Source organism: Oncorhynchus nerka, linkage group LG16, assembly GCF_034236695.1.
Source record: "Oncorhynchus nerka isolate Pitt River linkage group LG16, Oner_Uvic_2.0, whole genome shotgun sequence".
Classification (NCBI taxonomy): Eukaryota; Metazoa; Chordata; class Actinopteri; order Salmoniformes; family Salmonidae; genus Oncorhynchus; species Oncorhynchus nerka.
The window spans coordinates 46,415,266-46,426,413 of record NC_088411.1 but is presented as its reverse complement, the minus strand read 5'-3'; the positions used below and the strand labels follow the sequence as shown (position 1 = coordinate 46,426,413).

General features: G+C 45.7%; 1 protein-coding gene across 1 annotated transcript in view; it reads left to right on the top strand.

The window, feature by feature from the left end:
* The first annotated feature begins 390 nt into the window (after nucleotides 1–390).
* LOC135561189 (netrin receptor UNC5B-b-like) overlaps nucleotides 391–11,148 on the top strand; it is a 164,136-nt gene continuing 153,378 nt past the window's right edge. Inside the window, exons 1-3 of the mRNA XM_065002335.1 lie at nucleotides 391–424; nucleotides 575–799; nucleotides 7,152–7,295. Coding sequence (XP_064858407.1) covers nucleotides 391–424; nucleotides 575–799; nucleotides 7,152–7,295 — 403 coding nt within the window. The remainder of the gene's footprint in view (nucleotides 425–574; nucleotides 800–7,151; nucleotides 7,296–11,148) is intronic.

The following is an 11,148-nucleotide window of genomic DNA, read 5'->3' as shown; positions in this document are numbered from 1 at the left end:
CAGGAATGTCAGTGTTCTGCCATGGCCAGCAAAAAGCCCGGATCTCAATCCCATTGAGCACGTCTGGGACCTGTTGTATCAGAGTGTGAGGGCTAGGGTCATTCCCCCCAGAAATGTCCAGGAATTTGCAGGTACCTTGGTGGAAGAGTGGGGTAACATCTCACAGCAAGAACTGTCAAATCTGGTGCAGTCCATGAGGAGGAGATGCACTGCAGTACTTAATGCAGCTGGTGGCCACACCAGATACTGACTGTTACTTTGATTTTGACCCCCCCCCCCCCCCCCTTTGTTCAGGGACACATTATTCCATTGCTGTTAGTCACATGTCTGTGGAACTTGTTCAGTTTATGTCTCAGTTGTTGAATCTTATGTTCATACAAATATTTACACATGTTAAGCTTGCTGAAAATAAACGCAGTTGACAGTGAGAGGACGTTTCGTTTTTTTCTGAGTTTATATATTTCTGTATAGAAATTAGTCATTTATATCATTTAGGCAAATGCATTTTCTAATGGGTTTGCTCTCTCTTTCTCTGTCTCTCTCTCTTTCTGTTTGTCTCTCTTTCTCTCCTTAGAGACCAGTGACTACAGCGAGGTGGTATCAGACTCCTTCCCCTCCGCCCTGGCAGAACCTCTCCCAGAGTTCCAGCTGGAACCCGAGGATGGGTTCGTCGTGAAGAACCGTCCGGTGCAGCTCCGCTGTAGGGCCGCCCCCGCTACGCAGATATACTTCAAATGTAATGGAGAGTGGGTCAACCAGAACGATCATGTGACCAAAGAGAGCCTCGACCAGATCACAGGTACAGGAATAGTACTGGAGCACACAATGCAATCACACAATCCCATAGTCTCAAACATTCACGAGCGCAAGAATTCACACACGCAATCTCATGAGCGCAAGCATTGACACAAATACACATTCTCATACACTACACTCACTCTTAACTTTCCACAACCGTTACAATAAAGAAACCCTGTAGTGGTACGCTGGTCAGCTGTTTTTTCACCCACACCTCCCCGCAATCGCTAATGACCCACAACCCCCCGACTATATGTGAAAGGCTGAGGGCCTGTTAGAGATGGGGGAATCTCCTTCTTCTTTTTTTTGACAGGTGGTGATTTAGCCGGATTTAGAGGTTTCTGGTTCTAATTTCTGACATTTTGATTGGGTGTTAGAATATACAGTGTCTCTTCGGTCATTATATGAAGACTAAATCAAATTAAATTAAATAAATAAATAAACCAGAATAATGTAATACATGATAGAATGAATGTTTCAATCTAGTTGACGTTAGTAAAGACATTTAGGAACCGGGGAGAAAATGCAATAACAAAAAAATAAACGGGAATGATTTTCTGTGGAAAATAACATCAGTTTGAATGGTTGTAAGGAAATAGAAAGCTGTGAAAACGACCCAACATGTTTCAGATAAGATTTTAGTTCAGCTTGAATGCAATATATTATGTGGTTGAAATACTATTAGCTTTTATGATGATGTTAAAGATTATACCTTTACAGACGGTCCCTAACTGTGGTAGAAATACTATCATCTTTTATGACGCTGATAAAGATAACACGTTTACAGACGGCCCCTAACTGTGGTAGAAATACTATCAGCTTTTATGATGTTGATAAAGAAAGCACGTTTACAGACGGTCCCTAACTGTGTATTCTCTTAAAATTCTCCAGATGTCCATTTAACCCATCTGAACAGTAAGCTACAGTTCCCTTAACTTGCCATAGGCCTATTTGAAGTCCCTGTCTTGTCCCTGTCTTGTGACGGTCGAATGTTGTATAGTTCCTCACAATCATCACACATCAACATAGCGGCACTGCTATCGTCCTCTTATACCGATTAATAATTCAACTCTGACGTTGTCCTTTTGTTTTGCCTCCATTGGATCGACGTTAACTTTTTCTGCCTGTTCCCAAAAAACATTTGGCGATTTGGCCCTCATACAGCTAGGTCCTGAAGCTTAGTGTTACACACTAATGCCAGACAGCCTAAAATAATGAATGAAACACCTCCATCTAAGCAATAGATGGAAATTGAACAAGATATTATATATATATATATATTTAATGATTTTTAAGTTATTGTTTTGTCTTTATTTAACCCGCGATCCAAACTTCATCCACACAATAATGAATTACCCCAAACCAGCCCACACCTCGGATATCACCATGGGGACTACTAAACCAGCCCACACCATGGATATCACCATGGGGACTACTAAACCAGCCCACACCGTGGATATCACCATGGGGACTACTAAACCAGCCCACACCGTGAATATCACCATGGGGACTACTAAACCAGCCCACACCGTGGATATCACCATGGGGACTACTAAACCAGCCCACACCGTGAATATCACCATGGGGACTACTAAACCAGCCCACACCGTGGATATCACCATGGGGACTACTAAACCAGCCCACACCATGGGGACTACTAAACCAGCCCACACCGTGAATATCACCATGGGGACTACTAAACCAGCCCACACCGTGGATATCACCATGGGGACTACTAAACCAGCCCACACCATGGACATCACCATGGGGACTACTAAACCAGCCCACACCATGGACATCACCATGGGGACTACTAAACCAGCCCACACCGTGAATATCACCATGGGGACTACTAAACCAGCCCACACCGTGGATATCACCATGGGGACTGCTAAACCAGCCCATGCTGTGGATATCACCATGGGGACTACTAAACCAGCCCACACCGTGGATATCACCATGGGGACTACTAAACCAGCCCACCCCTCGGATAATCACCATGGGGACTACTAAACCAGCCCACACCGTGGATATCACCATGGGCCCTACTAAACCAGCCCACACCATGGATATCACCATGGGGACTACTAAACCAGCCCACACCATGGATATCACCATGGGGACTACTAAACCAGCCCACACCATGGATATCACCATGGGGACTACTAAACCAGCCCACACCTTGGATATCACCATGGGGACTACTAAACCAGCCCACACCGTGGATATCACCATGGGGACTACTAAACTAGCCCACACCGTGAATATCACCATGGGGACTACTAAACCAGCCCACACCGTGAATATCACCATGGGGACTACTAAACCAGCCCACACCGTGAATATCACCATGGGGACTACTAAACCAGCCCACACCGTGGATATCACCATGGGGACTACTAAACCAGCCCACACCATGGATAATCACCATGGGGACTACTAAACCAGCCCACACCATGGACATCAGCCCACCATCACCATGGGGACTACTAAACCAGCCCACACCATGAATATCACCATGGGGACTACTAAACCAGCCCAACCCTCGGATATGACCATGGGGACTACTAAACCAGCCCACACCGTGGATATCACCATGGGGACTACTAAACCAGCCCACACCATGGATATCACCATGGGGACTACTAAACCAGCCCACACCGTGGATATCACCATGGGGACTACTAAACCAGCCCACACCGTGAATATCACCATGGAGACTACTAAACCAGCCCACCCCTCGGATATCACCATGGGGACTACTAAACCAGCCCACCCCTCGGATAATCACCATGGGGACTACTAAACCAGCCCACACCGTGAATATCACCATGGGGACTACTAAACCAGCCCACACCATGGACATCACCATGGGGACTACTAAACCAGCCCACACCATGAATATCACCATGGGGACTACTAAACCAGCCCAACCCTCGGATATCACCATGGGGACTACTAAACCAGCCCACACCGTGGATATCACCATGGGGACTACTAAACCAGCCCACACCATGGATATCACCATGGGGACTACTAAACCAGCCCACACCATGGATATCATCATGGGGACTACTAAACCAGCCCACACCATGGATATCACCATCTGGACTACTAAACCAGCCCACACCGTGGATATCACCATGGGGACTACTAAACCAGACCACCCCTTGGATATCACCATGGGGACTACTAAACCAGCCCACACCGTGAATATCACCATGGGGACTACTAAACCAGCCCACACCATGGGGACTCCTAAACCAGCCCACACCTTGGATATCACCATGGGGACTACTAAACCAGCCCACACCGTGAATATCACCATGGGGACTACTAAACCAGCCCACACCATGGATATCACCATGGGGACTACTAAACCAGCCCACACCGTGAATATCACCATGGGGACTACTAAACCAGCCCAACCCTCGGATATCACCATGGGGACTACTAAACCAGCCCACACCATGGATATCACCATGGGGACTACTAAACCAGCCCACACCCTGGATATCACCATGGGGACTACTAAATCAGCCCACACCGTGAATATCACCATGGGGACTACTAAACCAGCCCACACCATGGATATCACCATAGGGACTACTAAACCAGCCCACACCATGGATATCACCATGGGGAATACTAAACCAGCCCACACCGTGGATATCACCATGGGGACTACTAAACCAGACCACCCCTCGGATATCACCATGGGGACTACTAAACCAGCCCACACCGTGGATATCACCATGGGGACTACTAAACCAGCCCACACCATGGATATCACCATGGGGACTACTAAACCAGCCCACACCGTGGATATCACCATGGGGACTACTAAACCAGCCCACACCGTGAATATCACCATGGGGACTACTAAACCAGCCCACACTGTGGATATCACCATGGGGACTACTAAACCAGCCCACACCGTGGATATCACCATGGGGACTACTAAACCAGCCCACACCGTGGATATCACCATGGGGACTACTAAACCAGCCCACACCATGGATATCTCCATGGAGACTACTAAACCAGCCCACACCATGGATATCACCATGGGGATTACTAAACCAGCACACACCATGGATATCACCATGGGGACTACTAAACCAGCCCACCCCTCGGATATCACCATGGGGACTACTAAACCAGCCCACCCCTCGGATATCACCATGGGGACTACTAAACCAGCCCACACCGTGAATATCACCATGGGGACTACTAAACCAGCCCACACCGTGGATATCACCATGGGGACTACTAAACCAGCCCACACCATGGATATCACCATGGGGACTACTAAACTAGCCCACACCGTGGATATCACCATGGGGACTACTAAACCAGCCCACACCATGGACATCACCATGGGGACTACTAAACCAGCCCACACCATGAATATCACCATGGGGACTACTAAACCAGCCCACACCGTGGATATCACCATGGGGACTACTAAACCAGCCCACACCGTGAATATCACCATGGGGACTACTAAACCAGCCCACACCGTGGATATCACCATGGGGACTACTAAACCAGCCCACACCATGGATAATCACCATGGGGACTACTAAACCAGCCCACACCATGGACATCACCATGGGGACTACTAAACCAGCCCACACCATGAATATCACCATGGGGACTACTAAACCAGCCCAACCCTCGGATATGACCATGGGGACTACTAAACCAGCCCACACCGTGGATATCACCATGGGGACTACTAAACCAGCCCACACCATGGATATCACCATGGGGACTACTAAACCAGCCCACACCGTGGATATCACCATGGGGACTACTAAACCAGCCCACACCGTGAATATCACCATGGGGACTACTAAACCAGCCCACCCCTCGGATAATCACCATGGGGACTACTAAACCAGCCCACACCGTGGATATCACCATGGGGACTACTAAACCAGCCCACACCATGGATATCACCATGGGGACTACTAAACCAGCCCACACCGTGGATATCACCATGGGGACTACTAAACTAGCCCACACCGTGAATATCACCATGGGGACTACTAAACCAGCCCACACCGTGAATATCACCATGGGAACTACTAAACCAGCCCACACCGTGGATATCACCATGGGGACTACTAAACCAGCCCACACCATGGACATCACCATGGGGACTACTAAACCAGCCCACACCATGAATATCACCATGGGGACTACTAAACCAGCCCAACCCTCGGATATCACCATGGGGACTACTAAACCAGCCCACACCATGGATATCACCATGGGGACTACTAAACCAGCCCACACCATGGCCATTACCATGGGGACTACTAAACCAGCCCACACCATGGCCATTACCATGGGGACTACTAAACCAGCCCACACCGTGAATATCACCATGGGGACTACTAAACCAGCCCACCCCTTGGATATCACCATGGGGACTACTAAACCAGCCCACACCATGGATATCACCATGGGGACTACTAAACCAGCCCACACCGTGAATATCACCATGGGGACTACTAAACCAGCCCACACCATGGATATCACCATGGAGACTACTAAACCAGCCCACACCGTGAATATCACCATGGGGACGACTAAACCGGACAACCCCTCGGATATCACCATGGGGACTACTAAACCAGCACACACCATGGATATCACCATGGGGACTACTAAACCAGCCCACACCATGGATATCACCATGGAGACTACTAAACCAGCCCACACCGTGAATATCACCATGGGGACTACTAAACCAGCCCACCCCTCGGATAATCACCATGGGGACTACTAAACCAGCCCACACCATGGATATCACCATAGGAACTACTAAACCAGCCCACACCATGGATATCACCGTGGGGACTACTAAACCAGCCCACACCATGGCCATTACCATGGGGACTACTAAACCAGCCCACACCATGGCCATTACCATGGGGACTACTAAACCAGCCCACACCATGGCCATTACCATGGGGACTACTAAACCAGCCCACACCATGGCCATTACCATGGAGACTACTAAACCAACATTATGAGTCAACCCGCGCATCGCTACTGTAAACATTCATTAACATATAATGATATCAGTCTCTCTCCCCTATCCCCCCCTCTCCCCTATCCTCCTCTCTCTCCCCTCTCCTCTCTCTCCCCTCTCCTCTCTCCCCCTCCCCTATCCCCCTCTCTCCTCTCTCTCCCCTCTCCTCTCTCCCCCTCCCCTATCCCCCTCTCCCCTCTCTCTCCTCTCTCTCCCTCTCCTCTCTCCCCCTCCCCTATCCCCTCTCCCCCTCGCTCCTCTCCGGTCTCTCCTCTCCCCTCTCTCTCCCTCTCCCTCTCTCTCCCAGGCCTGGTGGTGAGGGAGGTGGATATCTCTGTATCGAGGACCCAGGTGGAGGAACTGTTTGGTCTGGAGGACTACTGGTGTCAGTGTGTAGCCTGGAGCTCTGCAGGCACCACCAAGAGCAGCCGCGCTTACGTCCACATCGCATGTAGGTACAGAGAGAGAGTCTGGGGGATCTGTGTGTGTGGGGAGGGGGTCTGTGTGTGGGGGGATCTGTGTGTGTAGGGAGGGGGTCTGTGTGTGTGTGGAGGGGGATCTGTGTGTGTGGGGAGGGGGTCTGTGTGTGTGGGGGGGATCTGTGTGTGTTGGTGGGAAGCTGTGTGTGGGGGGTATGTGTGTGGGGGGTCTGTGTGTGGGGGATCTCTGTGTGTGTAGGGGGGTTGTGTGTGTGGGGGGAATCTCTGGGTAGTAGATGTAGTAGATGTAGTAGATGTATGGGTAGTAGATGTAGTAGATGTAGTAGATGTATGGGTAGTAGATGTATGGGTAGTAGATGTAGTAGATGTATGGGTAGTAGATGTAGTAGATGTATGGGTAGTAGATGTAGTAGATGTATGGGTAGTATATGTAGTAGGTGTAGTGGATGTAGTAGATGTAGTAGATGTATGGGTAGTAGATGTAGTAGATGTAGTAGATGTATGGGTAGTAGATGTAGTAGATGTAGTAGATGTATGGGTAGTAGATGTAGTGGATGTAGTAGATGTATGGGTAGTAGATGTAGTAGATGTATGGGTAGTAGATGTAGTAGATGTATGGGTAGTAGATGTAGTGGATGTAGTAGATGTAGTAGATGTATGGGTAGTAGATGTAGTAGATGTAGTAGATGTATGGGTAGTAGATGTAGTAGATGTATGGGTAGTAGATGTATGGGTAGTAGATGTAGTAGATGTATGGGTAGTAGATGTATGGGTAGTAGATGTAGTAGATGTATGGGTAGTAGATGTATGGGTAGTAGATGTAGTAGATGTATGGGTAGTAGATGTATGGGTAGTAGATGTAGTAGATGTATGGGTAGTAGATGTAGTAGATGTATGGGTAGTAGATGTAGTAGATGTATGGGTAGTAGATGTATGGGTAGTAGATGTAGTAGATGTATGGGTAGTAGATGTATGGGTAGTAGATGTAGTAGATGTATGGGTAGTAGATGTAGTAGATGTATGGGTAGTAGATGTAGTAGATGTATGGGTAGTAGATGTAGTAGATGTATGGATAGTAGATGTAGTAGATGTAGTATATGTAGTAGATGTATGGGTAGTAGATGTAGTAGATGTATGGGTAGTAGATGTATGGGTAGTAGATGTAGTAGATGTATGGGTAGTAGATGTATGGGTAGTAGATGTAGTAGATGTAGTAGATGTATGGGTAGTAGATGTAGTAGATGTATGGGTAGTAGATGTAGTAGATGTAGTAGATGTAGTAGATGTATGGGTAGAAGATGTAGTAGATGTAGTAGATGTATGGGTAGTAGATGTAGTAGATGTATGGGTAGTAGATGTATGGGTAGTAGATGTAGTAGATGTATGGGTAGTAGATGTATGTGTAGTAGATGTATGGGTAGTAGATGTAGTAGATGTAGTAGATGTATGGGTAGTAGATGTAGTAGATGTAGTAGATGTATGGGTAGTAGATGTAGTAGATGTATGGGTAGTAGATGTATGGGTAGTAGATGTAGTGGATGTAGTAGATGTGTTAGAGCCGATTTGGACATATTTGTATAAAAGACCGAACATATGGAGCTCCATGTATATTTGTGTAAATATATTAAATATGAATGTAAATGATGAAATATTAGGTACGTACCTTTATGATTTATATTTACCTGATTGAGATATATTCATTTGTTGTTAGTGTAACTTAGTTTTGGCCCCCTCTTGCCTATTCATTGTATTGTGGTAAGTGTGTTAGGATAAAGGCAGGAAGTTGGGCCTTCGGGAGGGGAAGAGTCCTTGCTAGATGCGGGAGCGGTATAGTTTTTTGACCATACAGACATACAGACAGGTCATAATATGTATTTTCCATATAAAGTATTCTATGCTTCAAGTTGATTGAAGAATCATTTATTTGTTAGATATAAGAAGAATAAACATTTTTGTTGCACCATATCCCTGGATGTCATTGAATGTTTGGCCGTTTGGAAACCTTGACTGTGGACTGTATGCGTACCAATCAACCCGCTTCAGGCTTGGGCAGTGGCTATGGTAAAGACTAAAGGAAGCCACTACAAGATGTATGGGTAGTAGATGTAGTAGATGTTTGGGTAGTAGATGTAGTAGATGTAGTAGATGTATGGGTAGTAGATGTAGTAGATGTAGTAGATGTAGTAGATGTATGGGTAGTAGATGTAGTAGATGTAGTAGATGTAGTAGATGTAGTAGATGTATGGGTAGTAGATGTAGTAGATGTAGTAGATGTAGTAGATGTATGGGTAGTAGATGTAGTAGATGTATGGGTAGTAGATGTAGTAGATGTATGGGTAGTAGATGTAGTAGATGTAGTAGATGTATGGGTAGTAGATGTAGTAGATGTATGGGTAGTAGATGTAGTAGATGTATGGGTAGTAGATGTAGTAGATGTATGGGTAGTAGATGTAGTAGATGTATGGGTAGTAGATGTAGTAGATGTAGTAGATGTATGGGTAGTAGATGTATGGGTAGTAGATGTAGTAGATGTAGTATATGTAGTAGATGTATGGGTAGTAGATGTAGTAGATGTATGGGTAGTAGATGTAGTAGATGTATGGGTAGTAGATGTATGGGTAGTAGATGTAGTAGATGTAGTAGATGTATGGGTAGTAGATGTAGTAGATGTATGGGTAGTAGATGTAGTAGATGTAGTAGATGTAGTAGATGTATGGGTAGTAGATGTATGGGTAGTAGATGTAGTAGATGTATGGGTAGAAGATGTAGTAGATGTAGTAGATGTATGGGTAGTAGATGTAGTAGATGTATGGGTAGTAGATGTATGGGTAGTAGATGTAGTAGATGTATGGGTAGTAGATGTATGTGTAGTAGATGTATGGGTAGTAGATGTAGTAGATGTAGTAGATGTATGGGTAGTAGATGTAGTAGATGTAGTAGATGTATGGGTAGTAGATGTAGTAGATGTATGGGTAGTAGATGTAGTAGATGTATGGGTAGTAGATGTAGTGGATGTAGTAGATGTGTTAGAGCCGATTTGGACATATTTGTATAAAAGACCGAACATATGGAGCTCCATGTATATTTGTGTAAATATATTAAATATGAATGTAAATGATGAAATATTAGGTACGTACCTTTATGATTTATATTTACCTGATTGAGATATATTCATTTGTTGTTAGTGTAACTTAGTTTTTGGCCCCCCCTCTTGCCTATTCATTGTATTGTGGTAAGTGTGTTAGGATAAAGGCAGGAAATTGGGCCTTCGGGAGGGGAAGAGTCCTTGCTAGATGCGGGAGCGGTATAGTTTTTTGACCATACAGACATACAGACAGGTCATAATATGTATTTTCCATATAAAGTATTCTATGCTTCAAGTTGATTGAAGAATCATTTATTTGTTAGATATAAGAAGAATAAACATTTTTGTTGCACCATATCCCTGGATGTCATTGAATGTTTGGCCGTTTGGAAACCTTGACTGTGGACTGTATGCGTACCAATCAACCCGCTTCAGGCTTGGGCAGTGGCTATGGTAAAGACTAAAGGAAGCCACTACAAGATGTATGGGTAGTAGATGTAGTAGATGTTTGGGTAGTAGATGTAGTAGATGTAGTAGATGTATGGGTAGTAGATGTAGTAGATGTAGTAGATGTATGGGTAGTAGATGTAGTAGATGTATGGGTAGTAGATGTAGTAGATGTATGGGTAGTAGATGTAGTAGATGTAGTAGATGTAGTAGATGTAGTAGATGTATGGGTAGTAGATGTAGTAGATGTAGTAGATGTAGTAGATGTAGTAGATGTATGGGTAGTAGATGTAGTAGATGTATGGGTAGTAGATGTAGTAGATGTAGTAGAT